Genomic DNA, 20,884 nt, shown 5'->3' on the forward strand with positions numbered 1-20,884 from the left:
CCACCGAGGCATTGACTTAATAGATGCCCTTGGAAGTCAATCACTTTGTCTCGTTTTGAGCTAAATCAACTTAACCCTTTCATTGCCTACTGTCTTCCTCTTCCATGGTAGAGAGATGGGGAAGCTAAGCCATGATCTACACATCCAGCACTTCAGCCATCCCCATCTGCTAGAGCTAACCAATTCTCAGACTCTTCACATCGGTCCATGTTCAGGCTGCAAGCTCCAATCCTCAGGATGGATGTATACTTGCAAGCCTTGTAACTTTACCCTACATACATCCTGCAGCCAACTGCCACAACTCATCACCCATCCAGCCCACGCCGGTCACTCTCTGAGCCTCCTCCCAACCCCCGCCTACCCCATTGGCTATTTCAGCTGTGATGCCTGTGGTCAACAAGGCCATGGCTTCAACTACCACTGCAACCAGTGTGATTTTGATATCCACTCCATCTGTGCTTCCAAGCCACTTTCTCTCCTCCACCCATCTCATCCTTGCCAGCTTCAACTCTTCTTTTACCCTCCTTATCAAACCAAAGGCTTCTCTTGTGATATCTGCCATCAGATTGGGTCAAACCATTGGCTATATCGCTGTAGTATATGCGAATTTGATGTCCATTTGACTTGTGCAAGTACTGCAACATATACAAGCACAACTAGGCAAGCAAACATCCAGTTTCAGCCACGGAATTCATTTCCAGGACCAGGACAAAACAATACGCAGTATACGAGTGGCCCTGTACAAATGAATAATCAATGTTATATGCAGCCGCAGAGCCAAAACGATGGAACAGCCATGTCAGGAAACGCTTTGATGGGTGCTGTAGTTCAGGGCTTTGTAGAAGGAGCATCTCAACAAGTTGGCCAGAATTTTGTGCAAAGTTTAATGGGTAATGATTCCAATAATGGTGGCAATAGTGGCAATGGTAACAATGGTGGCAATAATTCTTCTTCGTCTATAGTTGATATTGGGTCTTTTCTTTGGAGTGGCGTGTTCGGTACTTCCTGACCATGGCCGAAAAATTGGATGATCATCAAGAATTCAAGATGGGCAACCCCAGTGAACCGGTGCAATTGGTGTATAAGATTAAAACATGAGAAAAACAATAATAATCAGAAGCTGAATTGGTTTTTTTCTTTTCTTTTTTTTTTATATAAACTTTTGTTGTGCCATAAGGCAATGACTTAAAAGGGTTGAAATCTTTTGTTTAATGTGAAAGACAACTTTCTTTCCTCTGCAACTGCCAATAGTTTTATACAAGTTCAAACAGCATTCATATACATGAAAGGGCTTAAGCACCCAACTTCTAGCCAGGCCCATGTTGAATGGTTTCTTTTGGCCCAATAAAGTGAAATAAAAATCCTGTCATTAACATAAACCCTAGTAATTATCATTAATTAGACAGATTTCATATCTCATAGAATTTCAGCCATGAAAACGACAAATGCTCTGATGAAATTCGTAGGAATCATCAAACTGCACAAAAACAGGAAACAGACAAGATGAACCCGTGTGAAAGTTCCAACACTGATGGCTGGTACGATGAATCTCCCCTACCTGAGTGCCTGGTGATAGAAATCCTTGTTAGATTGCCTGTTAAATACGTTTTCGGATTCAAGTGCATCTCCAGGCAGTGGCTTTCTATCATATCAGATCCTGGTTTTGCCAGGTTTTATATTTCTCACGAGTCGTCAGGTTCAACCACAGCATGGACGTTGCTACGTAATTTAAATTGCAAATATGAAGAAATCATCATGAATTATGCAGGTTTTTCTGATTCGGTACCCTCTTCGGGTTTAATTCTTGAGTTCCTTTTTCTCATCTGTTTCAACATTTCGAGATGAATATTATGTTATCAAGGAATCAAGCTATGGATTGCTGCTATACTTGATACTCAAAGAAATCTATGGCTCTACCTCCTGCACCCACCATCTTTTCCATATTTGATATTCATAAGCAATCAAAACAAAATCGACATCTGATTTTTGCTACTAAGGTTGAAGGGGTTATCGCTACAGGATACAAGGTGGTTCAACTTATAATACCTCGTGGAGGTACTGCATTCTTGGACCTTGAAATCTTTTCTTCTGAAACAGGTGAATGGACAACTACCCAGGTGCATTGTTCCCAAGGTGTACTTATCAAAAGAGCTAGATTTAAACCCATTGCTCTAAATGGGATTCTTTATATCTATGATGATAATAATCCTCTTCTAAGATATGATTTAGACAGCAAGGACGATCGGTGTCAATGTATTCCAATGCCTAACAGAAAATGGAATCCTGTTTCTTTTTATACCATACACAATATCAACCAAGATGATCTTAGATATTTTTACATAAATGAAACCGAGTTGCATAAGAATCTGAGTCTGGAACTATGGGTACTCAACTCAGGGGAGTAGTGTTTGAAGCGTGAAGTTGCAATTGAGTTATATCAATGATGATGCTGACTATCCTACGACTGATGACCCATTTCTATAAAAAGTTCATGTCTATCCTCTATACTTTCACCCATTTTATATCAATTAAGTGTATCTGCGGTTTCTTGAAGTGTCAAGAGTCTCAAGACGTTACCGTTATGGAATTGCAGTTTGCGACCTTCATACTGGAAAGCTGAAAGTTTGCAAAGAATTGCCCTTTCCATATTTTGATAGCCTTCACTTCTTCCTTCCGCCGTGGCCAACAACAATACCCCAGCCATTTACGTCATTTTTTCCTTCCTTTAAACATGATACAACTACAAAATCCCACCAAAATCCAATGTAATTTTTTTTTTCAGTTACAAAGAACACAGACAAGGTCCCGTAAAAAACTTCTCCTTTTACGCTTCCAATTGAGTTCAGTAACAGAAAATCCTTGTTTTTTTTTTTCGAAGAATTATGCTTGATATGGGTTAAAGATCATGATTTGGTTTTAAATTGAAGTTTTCGTTTATGCCTCTGTTTAGAGATCAAGCAACAAAGTGGCGTGCTACTTTGCATAACAAAAAGCAGAGTTGAACAAGGCGGGGGAGAGTGTTCACTGGGTAATCCGCCACCACATAAAGAGAGGATAATAGTGAGATAAAAAGGTAAGGGTTGAAAGAGGACGAAAGAAACACTAGAAATCGACTTCTCTAAAACCATCCAAACATCTGAAATATTTTTGTTTTCTACAAAATATCTTTAAGGAAAATATTTTATTTTCTCGAAGTTGTTTCCCGAATGCCAAACGGAGCCTTAGAATATGAATTAGTTTTGGTATGAAACATCCTAGTTCTGTAGGACATGACATTCTGAAATCAAAGAAACAGAAAAGCATGAGGCCTCAGGATATGGCCTCTATATTCCAAGTGATACAATTTAAAATAGGAATAAAATATGTAAAAATAATATAATTTAAAATTTTTAAAAAAATTATAAATAAATTTAATAAAATAAAAATTTATATTTTATATTTTTCACATCAACATAAATTATAAAAAATAATTTTTATATAAAAAATATATAAATATAATATTTTATATAATATATCTATATAAATTATCATCTAATTTAACATAAAAATCTTCATTATCCATTCAAAAAAATATTACAATATATAAAAAATATGAATACGGTATAAATGTTATCTTATCTATTATCATATCCATATATAATAAAAAATTTAAAATCATATTTATTTTCGTCTCATCCCAAAAAGATAATACATATTTTCATTCTCATTTTCATTAAAATAAAAAGTCGAGATTTGATTTAAATTGACATTCCTAGCCTTTAGCTATAATTAAAAACAAGATACTTAATAATTGGATTTAGGCCTACAGCTGCATTTGGGCATAAAACACGGGCCATTTGTCTTGTTCTTACCCTTCTTACCCGTTTTGTCTTTCCCTCAAAAGCCCAAACCAAAAAGGCAGAAGTTCCTCGTTGCTGCCCATTGTCTTGTCTTTTCAATCGTTCTCTCGGCACTCACAAAACCATCTTTAAAACTTTGAAAAGACCACACTCTCTACCCTACTGCCACTTTCCCTTAACGGTTGTACTTCGAAGCTTCTCATTTAGCCTTCTCAAATTCTTTAAGACTTGGGTTTTTTTTTCCATTATCAAGATCTGTAAATTCAAGATTTTGGGTCATCAATGGAGGAAGAAAAAGATGCTTTTTATGTTGTTAAGAAGGGAGATGTTATTGGCATTTACAAAAGTTTAAGGGATTTAGCAGAAGCTGGAATTTCAGTAAATCCCCCCCTTCTTTATTCTCTTCTTTACATTCCAGCAATGCTTTTTAGTTTACTTTTTGTTATGTTAAGATGAATTTGCTAATGGGTTTTTGCTTTTTGGATCAAATCATACATTTTCAATTCTGGGTCTGCTGTATATTGAGGAAATAATCAATACATCATTGCATTCTTAAACTTTAGCTGTTGAATAAGACATAAAGATATGTGCTTTGGATAGTTTGAAGATTGATGTTTTATTTTTTATATAGGTATATGATCCTTCCTTAAGGGTATATAAAGGATATGGTTTGTCAAAGCAGGCTGAGGTGTACCTTGGTTCTTGTGGGCTGAAGAATGCTGCCTATTCCATCAGTGCCTCTGATGTTAATGATAATACCTTCGGCAAACTTGTTCCTTGCCCTCCTCAGGTTGAATTCTCCTACCTCTTCTTGATGGATTTATTTCATTTGCTGTGTTAACTTGAATTATTGCTTATCATGTTGACAGTATGTGAGACTTCCTTTCTATCCACCTTTTTTAATATATCATCTTCCATCTTGCTGTCTTTTTGTGCCACTGTATACGTGTATATCTGTATGTTATGTACTTACATAAATAATTGATAAGTTATTTTGTTCTTCCTTGGCGTAACTTGTGCCATAATAGGGGAATGCTCATTAAGAATGCTAATTTGCTTTCAGCAACCAACTTCTTTCAGAGGAAACACATCCAACACGGATCCTTCACCAAATAGACAGCAGCAAATACTTGGAAAGGTTCTTTGTTGAAACTTATGGAATATTAAAATTCTGATTCAGTAACTCATTATGTGCAACATGTTTGGACCAAATAATTAGGTACAAAATGTGGCAATTTTTAGATGTTAATTTTTAATTGTGAGTAGTCTAAAATTTCACCTGGTTTTGGACTTATTATAGTTGGAAATTTCATCGGATTTAGCTTTCAAAATAAACTAATAATAATAACTACTATTATTAGTATGAAAGTTGCGTAATTTCATGCAGTTATTTAACTAACTGAAAGACAAGCAAGACCTTTGCATAACTGTATTTGTTTTACTAAGTTGACAGGTTTTTGTCTCTTATTGCAGGAGCTGGTTGGATCAACCTCACATTTCACTGATCCTAGGTTAAATCATATGAACTTCGCTAATCAAGTTGAAACTCAAATGATGTCCTCTAATCCTGTGAGTTATCATTGTAAAATTAAAATGTTCCTATGTCTTTAAACCAATGCTGTAATCAGCACCAACTGAATGATTAATACTATAATTAAGAGCATATCTAGTATAGTATTGGATTTGGTACTTTGGTTTTAACTAAGGATATGATTTATGTCAATGCCTAGCAATCCTGTATTGTTGAGTTTGATGGTGCCTCTAAAGGAAATCCTGGACCAGCTGGTGCAGGAGCTGTTTTACGTGCTGAAGATGGAAGAGTGGTATTTTGTCACTTGAATTATATGCAACGATTTTAGGTTATGAATCCTTCTTTATTTAGTGGCCTAGCTGTATCTAACCTTGAAATATATAGGTCTGTCGATTGTGTGAAGGTGTCGGCATTGCCACAAACAATGTGGCTGAATATCGAGCTGTCATTCTGGGGATGAAGTATGCTCTTAAAAAGGGGTTCAAACACATTCGTGTACAAGGAGACTCTAACCTTGTCTGTATGCAGGTTGAGAGTTATATTGGTTTTTACTACTTTCAAGTATTCTCTCCTTTTTCATGATTTTCTACATTTTGTTCACATCATTCTTTTGCAATCTCCTCATGTAACAGGTTCAGGGACGGTGGAAAATTAAAAGTCAGAATTTAGTTGAGTTAAATAAAGAGGCAAAGGAGCTCAAGGATAAGTTTATGTCATTCCAGATCAACCATGTTGGCAGGGTACAGGCTGATAATAAATTCCTTATTTGTTTATGTGCTATCCATCATGTACATGTCATTGTTGGTTTTAGACTAGTTTTTATAAATGGTAATGAAGCAATAAGAACATTATAGGATTCTTTTATGATCTTTTGCCTAGTTCCTCTATAGCTTAGATTCTGGCAATTAAAAAGTAGAATGTGTCTAATAACAAAAGTTTTTATTCAGATCAATTCTAGGCCTTTAAAGGTTACTTCATATAAGTTTCTGGATATCTATGGCTTCAGATGCTTTAAAATAAAGATGTGTTTAATTTTGGAATCATGGATTTGTTTTATTTATGTTCAAACAATTCTTGGAATCCCCTTTATTTTAATATCGACTTGAACATGGATTCTTGTTCTCTGCCTCTGGGATGCAAATGACACATTGTTCATTTTCAAGGAATCTAACTCCGAAGCTGATGCTCTCGCAAACCAAGCAGTTAATCTTATGAGTAAGGGTCTTCAAGCTCCATTAAATCTTTTATGAACTTTAGTCTTGGTGTTGGCAAATTAGATTTCTGTTGCACTTGCAGATGGTCAAGTTCAAGAGGATTGGATTGGACCATAAGGTAAACCTGAAGTTTACGCAGCACCATGGAAGGTGCTCAGATCTCTGTATCTTTACTGGTTCACCGGCAAATTTGTCGCTGCCCTCGCTTGGACTGACATGTTTTTTTGTACATTCGCCGGTGAAAGTGTGTGAGACATATTAGATTTGCTGTAATATATTGACTAAAGTAGTTTTTATGATGACTAACAATGTTATCAGAACATCATTCAACCCTTTCAATTAAACTGTTGCTTGGCCAGCATAAAATCAAACCATCCTTTGAGCCAAAATTTGTCCATGTTTATCATGAAATGTGAATCATTCTCATCCAACTCTTACGATGTTGGAGCTGTTAAATGGGGTTTAAACCAGGCCAGGGTGCCTGTGTTGTTTTAAGTGGTTTGTTAATGTTCTTTAAAAAAAAAAAAACCCTTATAAATTATAATTTTTAATTGGATAAAAAATCATGTATCAATTAAAACAAATGTTTGAATAAAACATTTTTGTTCAAATATAAAAGCTTAATTTATTAAAATCATAATTAATTTTAACAAATAAAACTGTATATATAACTAATGTTTACATATTTTATTTCTCTCATATGTTCTCCCCATAGAAAAGCCTACGCTAAGCGTTTGGGCTTTGCCCATTTCATGCCAAAAGTTTGGTCTAAATATGAACACAGAAATAAAACCCTTTCCAATGGATAGGGAAGGGAGAGAAAAGCGCAACAAAAATAAACACATAAACCTTAAAACCCTCTTTAGAGGTTCCCTTCTGATCGTACAATAAACCCAAAACTGTTCCACCTTGTGGTAAAAGTATGGCGGTTTCATCTTGGATTATAGCAACAAGGTTTCCATTGATGGGTCATTTACAATTCTCTCCTGTTGTTTCAACTCCACTTCCAACTTTAAGCTTCCAGGCCAGAGACAAAAGTGTCAAGTTGGGCAATTCAGGTGGAAGCTTTCCAAGGCTTTGTGTGGGTAATTCGAGTTCTTCGACAGCTTCTTTAAATACCCATCAAGGAATCTGGGAAGATCCAGATGATGGAAGTGGAAGTGAATATGAAGAAGAAGAAGAAGAGGAGGAGGAGGAAATGGAAGAGAATGACGAGTCTGGTTTTCAAGAGGGAAATGATGTTGGGATTATTGACAAGTATGCAAGGAACCAGTATGAGGAAGACCTTGTCAAAGGTTTGCCTTTTGATTGGAAAGGAACTTACTTGTTTAAATACTTATGTTTTTGTATGTAGACTCTAGATAGGAATTTTGATTGTTTTTATTATTCAATTTGGTACTTTAAGGCATGCTGGTAAGTAGACCTGTAAATTTTAAACATGACGTGTGACACGAAAATGATACCAAAAATAAAAATGCGAATGCTTTGGCAAAAACCAAAATATGTGTTTTATGTTTGGGGTATCCATATGAATTTGACATGGTAATTTTCGCATTTTAGATGTGTTAGACACGAAATAGACGGACGTGGATGCATGGCTTGCCAGGTCTACTAGTAAGGCTCATAGGGTAGAGCTACTGGTACTGTTTATTAACTTAATAGATTATAATAATAGTTCTTAAGTAATTTGTGTTTTCTAACTAGGCCTGAGGGCAAGGCTGCATTTTGTAGTCCTTCATAGGATGGAGAAGAGTTTAAGGCTATGGCCCATATCTAATGTGATCCTTTCTGTTACATCTGACACTTATGTCAAAAATAATTGTAAATATTATTTTCATTCTAATGCCTCAAAAATGTGAAATTAGGAGGTGGTGATTTGAATTTGCTAATTAGCCTTAGACTATCATTCTTGAGGTGATAGTTAATTCCAATTTAATTGAATGGCCGGAGAGGTGATTAGTCGAGTGGTAAAGATGTTGCTTTTACTGATTCAGAACTTCATATGATTTAATTCTTGTCCCGTTTCTATCCTCTATGTGGTGGATAGGGGAATGCATGGTGTTTTGGTCTTTTCCGAATCAGAATGGGGAATGCGTGATGTTTTGGTCTTTTCCGAATCAGAAAACAACTGATGCAAGATGATATATTTCTGTTGATTGATTTACATTTTCATCTTTATATATGAAGATATAAGCTTTGTTCTAATAATAATCTCCATTTATACCCAGTTGGTATCTAGTGCTTGATGTCTTATATTGCAGCTTGACTTTTAAGCTTTCAAACTAATATAATCGACTGTAAGCCAATTTCTGATTCATTTGCTGCAAAAGCATGGAGTCGTATCTTTAATTCATCTGCACTGGTCGTCTTCTTTCTTGTACTTGTTGGACATCCTTGTTTTATAACTACTTTTTATGTGTTTTCTTACAAACTACCTTTAGCAAAGATGAACTGTATCTGGAGGTTCTCTGATTGTTGCAGAGGTTGAGCAGCTTTTGGGACCAGAAGAAAAAGCAATTCTGCAACAGAATGCCTCTCCTAACCTGAGAAAAATCTCAACTGTAATTCTGAATGCTTTACATCTTGTTTTGTTATATAATAATTTTATTTTCCTATATCAGTATTTTGTAACAGACATTTCTTCCGTTATTGCTCTAGCTCTATAAGATATTGAACTATTTTTCATTTGCTAGGGCATTTTTAAAACATAAAAGCATACATTTTCTTATGGACTAACTATTTAAGCTTCTTGTGACACTGATTTGCAGGCCAAATGGAAGCCACTTCAAACTCTTGCACTATCATTGCAGATACCTTTTATGGACAAGCTACTTGAAGATGGACTAAATATAGATGAGGTGGATAAGGTAACTTTTATTCAAACTGAAATTTAATATGTAAATTTTAGGTTTGCCAGTTCCTAGTATACACAATCTGATTTTGATATAATGAGACAGGATGGTCACACTGCTCTTCATAAGGCAATTATGGGTAAAAAGGAGGCTGTAATCAGTCATCTTTTAAGAAAAGGTGCAAGTCCGCATGTCAAAGATAAGGTGAGGTAGCATTTTGTTATCATAACCCTGTCTCAGCTTCATGTTCCTTTTTTACACTCATTAAACTTGAATTAATCTCTTTATCCTGATAACAGGATGGTGCTACCCCACTTCATTATGCAGTTCATGTTGGTGCTATGCAAACTGTGAAATTATTGCTCAAGTACAATGCTGACGTCAATGTTGCTGATAGAGTGAGCCGCTTGTAAACTTTCTTGACCCTGATATTAGCTAGCTTGTGACTTTGTTTCTTAGTTCTTTTGCAACCCCTTCTTACAGGATGGATGGACCCCATTGCACATTGCTGTGCAAAGTAGAAATAGAGATATAGCAAAAGTTTTGTTGATCAATGGTGCAGATAAGACCAGAAAAAACAAGGTAAGCAGTATGGCAAAAATAACAATATCATTTTCTGTATTGTTGAATATTTGTTTCAGGAGGTAGGAAGGTCTATTTAGTTATATTATGTGCCTAGTTTTCTTTACAACTGGCAACTATAGTAACAAAGTCCATGCAAGGGGCTGCCTAGTGCTAACCTTTCTCTTACCTTTCACTTTTTTTTCAATGTCTAACATGTATAATGTGAATAAGTGTGCTTACTTATTTTCTTTTTTTCTGCATATTTCAGTACTTTTTCTTTTGTTCCTTTGCTGAGAAATAATGTATCACTTGCTATTTTGCCGTCAAATACTTTTGGTCATGGCAGTGAAACATGGATCATGCAGTTTTCCTTTATGCTGTTGATGAATGTAAATTTAATGTTCTAGAATTCCTGCATTTCAGGATGGGAAAACTGCCTTGGATTTAAGCTTGTGTTATGGGAGGGACTTCAAGTCTTATGACCTTGCCAAGTTACTGAAGATACTGCCAGCTGACAGGTATCTTTGATTGGCAGCTGGCATGCCTGGAATTTGAGATGGAATTTACAGTCGGAAAGGATTGTTTTACTGCATGGTTCTTTAATCTTCTAAGCAGTCCTACATTTTCAGACTGAGCATATACCGGACACAAAACTTAAGAGTTGTCAAATTCATCTTAAGAATCCTCTCATCATCGAAAATCCTGGAATGTTTAGTTCATGATCCTACGTCATATATAACTGTCTGGAACATAGGAATACATGTGATGCATTCAAAAAACGCACTGATGCGATGACATGGTCTGCATGGAGTAGGAACCATAAGACAATCAACATTCATCCCAAGGGTGTAAGCCTGCTGTAATGTTGCTGTAAGTGATGGTCAAAGTGGAAGGAAGACTATCGCCATATGACAATCCAATTACTTACAGTTGGAAGTAGAATGTCTGTTTGTCATTTCAGTTTAGCTGGAGGTGTTGTAGTAGAATCGGCATTAAGTGATATCAGATGATTCACTTGCTTAAACTTTCCCTTTCAATTGTTCCATTCTGTTCATTATGATTTATGAATGTTACTTTCCCTGGATGTAAATGCAAAGCACTGTATTTGTTGAAAATTCCACTCTTCTTTACATTATTGTAGTTGAGAAAATTAGAAGTGTGTTTTAATTTGAGAAGTAGTTTGAAATTATTTATTAGAAAATTGGTCTGAAGAATGCTCTCTTTTTTATTCTATCATCAATTTGAGTTAAAAATCCCAAACTGATTAATGGACAGTTAAAATGAGAAATAAGAATAAATTTTTAAATTTTAATTTGTATTCAAATAAATTATTAACTTTTAATTTGTATCAAAATAAATATTTATTTTTTAATTTATATCTATATAAACTTTTAATATAAATCTTTTTTTTATTTGAAATAAGGGTTTATATTCCTTGGATACAAATTAAAGAATAAAAATTTATTTAAGTGCAATAAAAATTTAAAGATTTATTTGTACAAAATTAAAATAATTTAAAGATTTTTTTAAATATTTTAACCTTAAGAGTATCATTGTGCGTAGCATTTCAAGTTTCAACTAACATTGTTTGAAAAAAAAAAAAATCCTACTAGTTAAAAAAAAAGAAGTAAAGAAAAGAAAGAACCAGTAACCCTTATTTAGATCTGTCATTTGAATAATAATTCGTGTATTCATATTTATTTATTTTGCATCAAACATTGTAAAATACGAAAATTATTATAATATAATAATATGCTAAACATGAAATATTATTTTTTTATTTTTACTAAATTCATAAAGAATTTTTAATAAAATTTTAAATCATATTATTTTTATAACTTTTTTTTTAATAATATTATTCATATCATATTTAAAATTATCATATCTAAGTGTCCTCCTTATAAACCCCTCAACTCTTACAATAAATTTGACAATTTATATATAATGTAAAATACTTTATTCATATCATATTTTACATAAAAATCATTTATCATAGTTCGTGTCGAAATGAAAATATAAAATATAATTTTTTTATTTTATTAAACTTATTTATAATTTTTTTTAAATTTTAAATTATATTATTTTTATATATTTTATTCATATTGTATTCATATTATATCATCACGTATTTTACTCTATCTTTCAATAAACATAATTGAGTTATATCTTGTATCCAGCTCCAATAAGAAGGCAACAAAGCTCATTGCTTTCCACAAGGCTGGTGTAATTTTCACTAAAATGGTTTGCCAGCACAATGTTAACCATTTCTGCAGCAGCAGAAACCTCTTGCTCGGCAACGGCTTGAGTGTCCAACATTGCTGGCTGGCTGGAGCCATTAGTGTTGCTCTTTTGATCTTTGTCCTTAAAAGAGATGGTTGCTTGAGTGTCCTATCACCCTTATATAGTACTCTTGGGCTTATGGCCCGAAAAGCACTTAGGCTTGCAATATTTTCAGTTTCTTATTAGGATGGAAATTGGAAAACCCACTATGGAGACCTAAGTTTTAGACCCATTTCTTTAAAAACTAACCCATGACAGCCTTAAACATGGAAAATTTTGTTTAGACACTTGCGTTCATTTTCTTTTTTCAGAGAAGAGCATGCCATTTTTTAAAATCACGATAATTTTAACAATCATAAAATCTTACACAATTAATACCCATATACTTTTTTTTTTTTTTACAAAAAGCTTGTCTTGGATCTTAAGCTCCTCTAACTTATTCTCAGTCAAAAAAAATTTTTAATATTAAATTTTATATTTCAAATTTATTAAACATTTATTATAATTTTTTTGTCTTTTGATTGCATAATTTTTAGAAATTTTAATAGAAATTTCATGATTTGATAAAAAAAGAATGGTAAAATAGAACAAAAATTTTGCACTAATCTGTGTCTTATAATATTTCACATTTTTTTAAGTTAAGATCAGGAAATCAAATTATAGACATTTCTTGTAGTAGTTAGGACTAGGAGTTGTATTTTCTTGTCGACTTGAGAGAGCTGCGACCAAGTATTTTTGGTTTAAAGGTTAAAACACGGAAACCAAATTGAAAAAGTAAAAGAAAAAGATGGGTGGCGATGGGATCTTGGGCAACAGAGACTCAAAGCAAAGCAAAGGAAGCATACCCAGAAGAAGAAAATGGGTGAAGAGAAGAGAAACATGGCTGGTGATCCTAGGGGTGATCCTACATGCTGTTTACATGTTAAGCATCTTCGACATCTATTTCAAGACACCCATTGTTCATGGCATGGATCTTGTCTCCCCTCGCTTCTCTGCTCCCGCTAAGCGCCTCGTTCTCCTTGTTGGTAAAAGCTCCTTCTTCGTTTTTTTCTTTGGGTTCAAAGATATGATGTATTGTTGGTGTTGGTCTTTTTCTTGGTTGAATGGATGCTAGTTTGATGTGAATCAGTTGCTTTGGATAATTGATTGGTAATAGAACTAAAGAACATTTGGGGTATGTTAGATTTGTACTAAAAGGCTATGTTTTGACATGAAATATGGAGAGTTCAATAAGGTTCATGATAGTTTTGATGCAATTTCAGTAAAAGTTTGAACTTTTTAGTTTTCTTTGTTGGCTACTCAATTTTAATGTTTGCTGTAATTGCTGATTTTTGGTAAAACTATATCATTGCAGCGGATGGCTTACGTGCTGATAAGTTTTTCGAGCCGGATTCAGAAGGGAATTTCAGAGCACCATTTTTAAGAAGTGTGATTAAGAATCAAGGTCGATGGGGAGTATCTCATGCTCGGCCTCCAACAGAGTCAAGACCTGGACATGTTGCTATAATTGCTGGTTTCTATGAGGACCCTAGTGCAGTTACAAAAGGTTAATATTTTAAGCATTGTTGTATCACCATGGTAGAATTGACCAATAGATATATATTTTAAATTACTAAAGCTCTTCCATATTGGTTGCAGGATGGAAAGCTAATCCAGTAGAATTTGATTCAGTTTTTAATCAGAGCCGGCATACATTTTCTTTTGGTAGCCCAGATATTGTTCCAATATTTTGTGGCGCTTTGCCACACAGCACTTGGAATACCTATCCTCATGAGTTTGAAGACTTCGCAACTGGTCTGCTTATAATTCTGTCAAAGGCAATTTTCTCTTTAATTTATGAGTTCATCCTTAAAGCAAAGAAAGTAGAAGGCCTAAAGTTAAATATAAAAGGAAAAAAAAGGGTTCAGATCAAATTAATATTTTGGAACTATTAATCTACTATTAAATATCTAAGCCATCATTTTTTGATATTGCTTCTTTGCTTTCTTGTCATATCTAGTTTATTTCTGTTGGGGTGAGATTGCATTTATATGAGCATACTGTACATGTCTTGACACCTTCCAGAAGTTTAAATTGTGTCATTAATCTTATTACTTCTGGATCTTTTGAAATCCTTGTATATGATGCTCACTTCTGTTCGTTTTTCAGCTTTTGTGATGCTCATGTATGTTCCATACTTAATTCAATTGATGTAAATGCAGATGCTTCCTTTTTGGATGAGTGGTCTTTTGATCAATTTAAGAGCCTTCTGAATAGGTCTAATGAAGATCCACAGTTGAAAAAGTTACTTCAACAAAATAATCTTGTTATATTTCTGCATCTACTTGGTTGTGATTCGAATGGTCACGCACATCGTCCCTTTTCTTCCATTTATCTCAATAATGTAAAGGTTGTTGATTATATTGCCGAACGTGTTTATAAGCTTCTTCAGAGTTACTACAAGGACAACCGTACATCATATATTTTCACAGCAGATCATGGAATGAGTGATAAAGGTTGGAGAACTCTTATATACTTCACCTTACTTTCATTTAGCTGTTATAGCTAGGAGATAGCAACATATTAGTTATATTTCTCCAGGCTGTGTGGCTTAAAGTCTTTTGATATTACACCTAAACTTGAAACCTCCTTGAAGGAAAGGTGTGTGTATCAGGCAATGCCTTGGCCATAGTTAAATATAAATTTTTACTAGACCACAACTAATTTGCTACTTCTTAATGTTTCTTTCTTCCTTTATTTCTTTTTTTTGTTTCCTTTGATAGTTTCCAGTTACAGATTCTGACATGAATAGGGTTTCATGAATAGGTAGTCATGGGGATGGACATCCTTCAAACACTGATACCCCTCTAGTCGCTTGGGGAGCAGGCATTAAACATCCCAAGCCAATCTCTGGAGAAGATCACTCTGATCATGTTCTTCGTTTTGTTGATGAACATTTGCATGACACACCAACACCTAAAGAATGGGACCTCAATGGAATTGAAAGGGTTGATGTCAATCAAGCTGATATTGCACCCCTCATGGTTGTGTAACCTTGACAATACATGTTCCAAGTGAAAGCATTTCTTTGAAACATAATTTGACCACATTGAACTGACACGCTCCTAAATTTATGTGGCAGTCAACTCTTCTTGGTTTGCCTTGTCCGGTCAATTCAGTTGGGAATTTACCTCTTGGTTATGTTGACATGAAAGAGGTGAGTCCAAATATTTTTCATTAATATAACACTTCCTTTGAGGTTTGTTATAGTGGATTGTTTATTCTCTATCAAAGATGGAATAATTAGATTTTTTTTAAATGCAACTAAGTTTTAATTATAATAAATGGGTAGAGAACTTATGAAATTAATTCTGTCTTTAATGTTCAGGAAGAAGAGGTTGAAGCTGTGCTAGCTAACACAAAGCAGATTCTTAACCAGTTTCTATGCAAATCACGTATCCTCTTCGTATACTGATTTTAGTTCTTTGCGATATGATACTGCATTAAAACCTTATTATTTTTTCCTTAATTCCTTGAAAGAATTTTAGTACAAAGTAAAATAATGTTATATCTTTCAAAGGTCATCTGAAAGTTCAATGATTTAGGAAGTATTGTTCCTCTTGAAATTTAAACTTAGTTTTGTTAGCTGGAACTTTGTGTTTCATGTATTTACTTAGTAATACTATTTTTAACTTCTTGAAATGTTGACCGGATTTTGGCCCCTCGCAATTTTATTACTTCCTACTATCCGCATTTCTTTATCAGTTATCAATACTCCGTTTGATTCTGATTTTCATATGTGGAAAGGATTGCGATGTTATGAATTGGCTATTTTCTAATTCATTTTCCTTGACAAACTTAGAAATAAAGCGATCAAGTTCATTATATTTCAAGCCTTTCAAGCCGCTTGCTCATTATTCCTCTATGTTGAGACAAATTGAGGATTTGCTAAGTGCTAGAGACTATAAGGCTGCCATGCAGCTATCTGAAAATCTCAGAAACTTGTCACTGAAGGGACTTCATTATTTTCAAACTTATGATTGGCTTATGCTGATGACCATTATTACCCTGGGATATATCGGTTGGATGGTCTTTCTTGTTGTTCATGTTCTGCAAGCTTATACTTCATTGTTAGGAGATATATATACAAAGGAAGAAGCAGTTCGCCAGAAATATAATACAGGAAAAGTAATGTCTATGTAAGCTTAACCACTTTTGGTCTTTACTTTTAATCGCAGATAAGGTCGAAAATAAATGAAAATGAAATAACTTTTTTTTCATGATTTTTATGAAGTTTGAAGCCAAAAGGTTTTCCCTATTCTGATGCTATGGTTATTTAAATTCTTCTGAATTACCTTATTGTTTTCAGCTCACAAGAGCTACCCTGTTATATCATTCATGCTTACCTTAGTTTCATTGCGTGCACCAACCGTGTTATTATCGTATTTAAAATATTTATCATGATTGTTTGCTTTCCTTGCTTCTTGTTGTATTGTTTGTCATCTAATTGCATTTTCTAGGAAAGGAAAAACAATGTTTGTTTCTTCCAGTTAGTTGCTACATTCCTCACGTATCATTCTGTATGGCAGGTTTACTTATGGGGCTGTCTGTTTATGGGAATAACCAGCTTTTTACTGTTTCTGGAGCACTCCCCTCCCCTTTACCATGCGTACTTTGCCATGACAATATTTCTCTGGACACAAATCTTCAATGAACATCAGTTTATAAAGGCACTATGGAGACACTTAAGTGGGAGGAAATTCAACTATGTCATTAAACTTCTGATCACTGGTGTGGTGTCAGTGTTCATTCTTGAGTTCCTGGTATGGTAGTAACACATCCTGTTTTGTTCTTGTGATGATTATAAAATGATAGTTTAGCATTCTAAACAATTTTTTATGGTACCTTGTGCAGGTGCATAGCTTCACTGAGAGAAAACTCTACACTTGGTGCTTCCTAGTAGCGGGAGCCATTGCTTCTATCTATCTTTACAATTTAATTCCTTGGAGATCTGGAATTCCAGTTTTTGTTTGCCTTACTTGTTGGTTCTTGTCTCTATTTACTTTAATGCCAGCAGAAATTCCTGATAATAATAAGTTGGTGTGAGTTGCCTTCCTTCATCTTCCTGTATTGTAATTTTCTTTTTATTTAAAGAAATCTGGAATGGCTTGACAAAAGAAAATCTTCTCGAAGAGGTTAGTAAAACCCCGAGAGACCACGATTTCTCAATAATGTTTAGGAAGTAGATTGCTTCCAGAGAAACACATTCTAACTTCAATCATTCCTAGAGCGTGTTTCTCTGATTGTGAGTGATTAGTCAGCAGAATAGCAGATTGCTTTAATGGAATAATGTTGCTGAATTGAAGTATGATCTTGTACTCGCTCTTTCCTGGCAAATGAATTTAATCAAATCTTTATGCCAAAAGTTAAGATTTCTTAAAATTATTGCTAGTTCATAAACTTTAATTCTTTAAGAATGGTGGAAACTTAATGTATCAGGTCTCTTTGCTTAATTCGATTAACTATTACATTTGAATTGATTATGACTTATGCCTTGTGACAATCATGTCTGTAGAATTGCAAGTGGAGCGATAATTACCTTAATAGGATTCACTGCAAAGTGGCTGGACCTGCATGCTGATGGGAATAAATATTGGTTAGGTATCTGTACGCATGACATGAAACAATCCAGGTTCCCTATGCTCTTTCACCTACAGGTAGGCGGCTGTCTCTCTACTTGCTTCTGAAATGAAGATCATATATCTTGTTAACAGATTTATAATTAATTGCTTTTACTGCTTGAAAATCAGGCTCTTTTGGTTGGGTTATCATCGGTGATGGTGTTCCTATCTACCTCTCACAGAACAGAGAAGCAAGAACTACATGCAATACACCAGCTGATGAACTGGTTCCTTGCTGGTATACTTTTGTAGTCTTCTCCTTTCCCCGTGTTTTCAGGCCCTTCTATAAAGCTATTGTGGGGCATTTGCCCTTTATAATGTACAAACAATGATATTTTTTTAATTAAATTGGAGACTTTCTGAAAATCATTTTCTTTCTGATGCTAAATTAATTTTATGTTGTTTAATTTGTATGTTCCCTATATTTTTGTCCTAAATATTTGTTTTTTGTAGGTTTCTCGATGGTCCTCCCATTGTTTTCAGATAATGGCCTCTTGTCTAGACTCAATTCTATATTTCTTGGCTTCGCACCAACATTCCTTCTACTCTCTATTGGGTATATCTCATTTTAAACTTCTGTCATTATGGTACTTAATTAACAGTATTCTGCAAATGGACAAATATGATGCATGTTATGATTTTCCCCCTTTTTTTGTTAAACCTGTGCAGATATGAAGCCGTCTTCTATGGTGCACTTGCTCTTGTATTAATGGCATGGATACTGTTTGAAAACTTACTTCTTTACTTGAGTAAAGGAAAAACATCTTCTGCTTCTAAGAAGAATTTGAATGAACATATATTTCTTGAAAATGACGTCAGATATTTGCAACTGTCTGATGTGAGAATTCCATTAGCCTTTGTGAGTCATCGTTTCTCTATCTGTTCTATTATTCTGCTCTTATATTTGCATCAGTTATGAATTTATTCTTCATGTATTTCTCCTCAGGAGTTGCGACTGCTATATTCACTTGGACAAAATAGCTACGATAGAGAGTGTTATTCATTAGAAATTCTTATTTGAAGACTGATTTATCTTTATCTTTGGATGAAATCTATTTTCATGCAAGACCATTGAAAACTGAAGTACAAGCAATAATGTTAATTGAACTGCTTTTCCCACGTCTTTTGTTGCACTCAGCCCCCCATCTCGCTCTCTCAACCAAGTTAAAATAGAAAAGTCTGAAAGGAATATGAGTTGCTTAGTTTAGAGGATTTTACTGTTTGTAATTCACATGGCACTGATGGGCTGTCTTTGCTAGATGGTTTTATTTAACGTGGCCTTCTTTGGGACGGGAAATTTTGCAAGTATTGCTAGTTTCGAGATTTCATCTGTCTACAGGTTCATCACTGTCTTCAGTGTAAGTAATGTTTAAACCACAAAGATATCTTTACAGTTTATCCTTGGAAGCCCTGCTGAAACGATTTACTTTTGATTGCAGCCCTTTCTGATGGCAGCCCTCCTTATCTTCAAGTTATTCATACCATTCATGCTTGTTATGTAAGTTTCTTGGTTTGCGAAAGTATCAAAATGATCAGTGATGCTTCAATGGCACCTTAAGGCTTCCGTGACCATTCTTTTTTCTGCCACTAGTTTTTATGCGTGCTTGGTTACTTTCTTGTTCCCTTCATAGAATATTATTAAATTTGATCTCTCTCTCCTTTTTTTTTTTTTGTGGAATCTCCCTAACTTAAGAAACTGTGGCTTCAGAACTCCTTCAAACACCAGAACCATACCTTATAAGTGAATCATCCTTTCATTCCAACTATTGGATGCTTTTCATAGTATATGCCAGAGCATAGTCAATAAAAACTATACCAACTTTTGGTTAGAAATTGACGTTTTTGCAGTTGTAATATAGAAATTAACACCGACTATAAACATCCCTTTTCATAATTAAAGTTCTCAATATCTGAGAGATTATCTTGTATTTATCTCATGTGTTGTTTTACGTGGTTCTACTTGTTCTTTAATTGAGGCAACAAGGTTTGATTTTCGCTTCATTCAAAACACAGATGTGCATTCAGTGCAATAACCAAACTACTGCAAGTTCAACGGTTGGGATGCTATTTCCTTGTTATTTTATTTTCAGACGTGATGACCATCCACTTCTTCTTCCTGGTATGACATTTTTTCAAAAATATATTTTGGCGCAGCCAATTTTCTTCATGGATATTTTAGCTCTTTTGAACCTTGCTTTTCACAAAAGTAAGCAAATTATGTGAAATCACCTCATAGGTTATAGTTATTTCCTGAGAGCCTCACCAATTTGCTATTCTAATTAACAGGTGAGGAACACAGGAAGCTGGATGGAAATCGGTAATAGCATCAGTCATTTTGGAATCGTGAGTGCACAAGTTGTGTTTGTGCTGCTACTTTTTGCCCTCACAAACATATACACAAAAGATATCCAAATTAGATCAGCTAACCCTGCTTCTCGAAAAGTAATGTGATTCACAAGAAACTAGATGCAATGCATTAGAATCAGGTACACGATTTCTTTGTGACATGAGCACATAGATTCCGATTCTGAGGCTTTCAACGACTTTGGAGCAGCCCTAATCTGAAACTTTTTTTGCTTCCCTTGTTAACAATGCTTCCTGTTAGCTTTTGTCTGTAAGAGATTTGGACATATGGGATTTTCCAAGTGCTTCCCATTCATTGATACAAATCATTTTGGATTTGTTAATTGAAGTTGGCTTGTGATTTGTGACGTAGTCGCCCTTGGCTTTTCCTTGTCCTTGCCAATCTGAAGCGTCTATAAATGTTATTTCATTATGGCTTTTTTCTTTCTTCACCCAGTTGTAAAAGAAAAGTTTTAGGCATCCAATGCTTGCTTTCCAGCTGTGGAAAGAACATGGAATCTTCGAATATATAAAGCAAATCGCTTATTTGGAATATGATGATATTTTTTCGATATGAAATGGAGGGACTTGAAGAGATACA

At 34.5% G+C, this 20,884-nt stretch overlaps 5 protein-coding genes across 10 annotated transcripts; all 5 read left to right on the forward strand.

The window, feature by feature from the left end:
- Nucleotides 1-33: 33 nt before the first annotated feature.
- Nucleotides 34-1,241, forward strand: LOC111316647 (protein VACUOLELESS GAMETOPHYTES-like). The gene has a single exon (XM_022918692.2). The coding sequence runs from the start codon at nt 116-118 to the stop codon at nt 1,007-1,009; it is 894 nt and encodes a 297-aa protein (XP_022774427.1). The 5' UTR covers nt 34-115; the 3' UTR covers nt 1,010-1,241.
- On the forward strand, nt 1,012-2,405 carry LOC111317342 (F-box protein At1g49990-like). Its single transcript, XM_022919795.2, has 4 exons — nt 1,012-1,079; nt 1,252-1,329; nt 1,431-1,782; nt 1,902-2,405. The coding sequence occupies exons 1-4, from the start codon at nt 1,012-1,014 to the stop codon at nt 2,403-2,405; spliced, it is 1,002 nt and encodes a 333-aa protein (XP_022775530.2).
- A 1,561-nt stretch (nt 2,406-3,966) lies between these two features.
- LOC111315949 (Polynucleotidyl transferase, ribonuclease H-like superfamily protein) lies at nt 3,967-6,973 on the forward strand. Of its 4 annotated transcripts, none has more exons than XM_022917972.2 (9): nt 3,967-4,217; nt 4,471-4,629; nt 4,903-4,977; nt 5,313-5,408; nt 5,570-5,659; nt 5,755-5,898; nt 6,003-6,110; nt 6,534-6,585; nt 6,667-6,973. In XM_022917972.2, the coding sequence occupies exons 1-9, from the start codon at nt 4,122-4,124 to the stop codon at nt 6,699-6,701; spliced, it is 855 nt and encodes a 284-aa protein (XP_022773707.2). In that variant the 5' UTR covers nt 3,967-4,121; the 3' UTR covers nt 6,702-6,973. The 4 variants fall into 4 exon arrangements, with proteins under 4 accessions (XP_022773707.2, XP_089609430.1, XP_089609431.1 ...); XM_022917971.2 differs by having other exon boundaries at nt 3,992-4,217; nt 5,570-5,662; XM_089753304.1 differs by lacking the exons at nt 6,534-6,585; nt 6,667-6,973 and having other exon boundaries at nt 3,990-4,217; nt 5,570-5,662; nt 6,003-6,234.
- Nucleotides 6,974-7,392: 419 nt separating this feature from the next.
- On the forward strand, nt 7,393-11,169 carry EMB506 (Ankyrin repeat family protein). The gene is made up of 7 exons (XM_022918693.2): nt 7,393-7,879; nt 9,066-9,145; nt 9,353-9,451; nt 9,542-9,640; nt 9,736-9,834; nt 9,920-10,018; nt 10,424-11,169. Exons 1-7 carry the CDS (start codon nt 7,507-7,509, stop codon nt 10,526-10,528), a joined length of 954 nt encoding a protein of 317 aa, XP_022774428.2. The 5' UTR covers nt 7,393-7,506; the 3' UTR covers nt 10,529-11,169.
- A 1,605-nt stretch (nt 11,170-12,774) lies between these two features.
- Nucleotides 12,775-20,862, forward strand: LOC111316650 (sulfatase and phosphatidylinositolglycan class N domain-containing protein). Of its 3 annotated transcripts, none has more exons than XR_016333067.1 (18): nt 12,775-13,305; nt 13,635-13,826; nt 13,919-14,074; nt 14,482-14,775; nt 15,086-15,303; nt 15,402-15,476; nt 15,648-15,714; nt 16,122-16,447; nt 16,849-17,082; nt 17,174-17,361; nt 17,835-17,976; nt 18,070-18,178; nt 18,394-18,496; nt 18,610-18,799; nt 18,887-19,298; nt 19,380-19,438; nt 19,954-20,059; nt 20,227-20,862. XR_016333067.1 is itself a non-coding variant. In XM_022918694.2 (18 exons), exons 1-18 carry the CDS (start codon nt 13,068-13,070, stop codon nt 20,389-20,391), a joined length of 2,961 nt encoding a protein of 986 aa, XP_022774429.2. In that variant the 5' UTR covers nt 12,775-13,067; the 3' UTR covers nt 20,392-20,862. The 3 variants fall into 3 exon arrangements, 2 of the variants coding, with proteins under 2 accessions (XP_022774429.2, XP_022774433.2); XM_022918694.2 differs by having other exon boundaries at nt 19,200-19,298; XM_022918698.2 differs by lacking the exons at nt 18,610-18,799; nt 20,227-20,862 and having other exon boundaries at nt 19,200-19,298; nt 19,954-20,042.
- The last annotated feature ends 22 nt before the right edge of the window (nt 20,863-20,884 follow it).

This window comes from Durio zibethinus, chromosome 24, assembly GCF_047325235.1.
Source record: "Durio zibethinus cultivar Kanyao isolate XHJ-2024 chromosome 24, ASM4732523v1, whole genome shotgun sequence".
NCBI classification, from domain to species: Eukaryota; Viridiplantae; Streptophyta; class Magnoliopsida; order Malvales; family Malvaceae; genus Durio; species Durio zibethinus.

What these genes read in the sequence shown, in the direction of transcription:
- LOC111316647 (XM_022918692.2), top strand. Translation starts at nt 116, where the DNA reads ATGGGGAAGCTAAGCCATGATCTACACATCCAGCACTTCAGCCATCCC.
- LOC111317342 (XM_022919795.2), top strand. Translation starts at nt 1,012, where the DNA reads ATGGCCGAAAAATTGGATGATCATCAAGAATTCAAGATGGGCAACCCC. An exon ending in AGTGAACCGGTGCAATTGGT is followed by an intron (nt 1,080 to 1,251) that starts GTATAAGATTAA and finishes AACTGCCAATAG; the next exon opens with TTTTATACAAGTTCAAACAG. An exon ending in ATGCAGGTTTTTCTGATTCG is followed by an intron (nt 1,783 to 1,901) that starts GTACCCTCTTCG and finishes TGATACTCAAAG; the next exon opens with AAATCTATGGCTCTACCTCC.
- LOC111315949 (XM_089753304.1), top strand. Translation starts at nt 4,122, where the DNA reads ATGGAGGAAGAAAAAGATGCTTTTTATGTTGTTAAGAAGGGAGATGTT. An exon ending in TAGCAGAAGCTGGAATTTCA is followed by an intron (nt 4,218 to 4,470) that starts GTAAATCCCCCC and finishes TTTTTTATATAG; the next exon opens with GTATATGATCCTTCCTTAAG. An exon ending in AGCAGCAAATACTTGGAAAG is followed by an intron (nt 4,978 to 5,312) that starts GTTCTTTGTTGA and finishes CTCTTATTGCAG; the next exon opens with GAGCTGGTTGGATCAACCTC.
- EMB506 (XM_022918693.2), top strand. Translation starts at nt 7,507, where the DNA reads ATGGCGGTTTCATCTTGGATTATAGCAACAAGGTTTCCATTGATGGGT. An exon ending in GTCCGCATGTCAAAGATAAG is followed by an intron (nt 9,641 to 9,735) that starts GTGAGGTAGCAT and finishes TCCTGATAACAG; the next exon opens with GATGGTGCTACCCCACTTCA. An exon ending in ATAAGACCAGAAAAAACAAG is followed by an intron (nt 10,019 to 10,423) that starts GTAAGCAGTATG and finishes CCTGCATTTCAG; the next exon opens with GATGGGAAAACTGCCTTGGA.
- LOC111316650 (XM_022918694.2), top strand. Translation starts at nt 13,068, where the DNA reads ATGGGTGGCGATGGGATCTTGGGCAACAGAGACTCAAAGCAAAGCAAA. An exon ending in GCGCCTCGTTCTCCTTGTTG is followed by an intron (nt 13,306 to 13,634) that starts GTAAAAGCTCCT and finishes ATATCATTGCAG; the next exon opens with CGGATGGCTTACGTGCTGAT. An exon ending in AGAAATATAATACAGGAAAA is followed by an intron (nt 16,448 to 16,848) that starts GTAATGTCTATG and finishes TCTGTATGGCAG; the next exon opens with GTTTACTTATGGGGCTGTCT.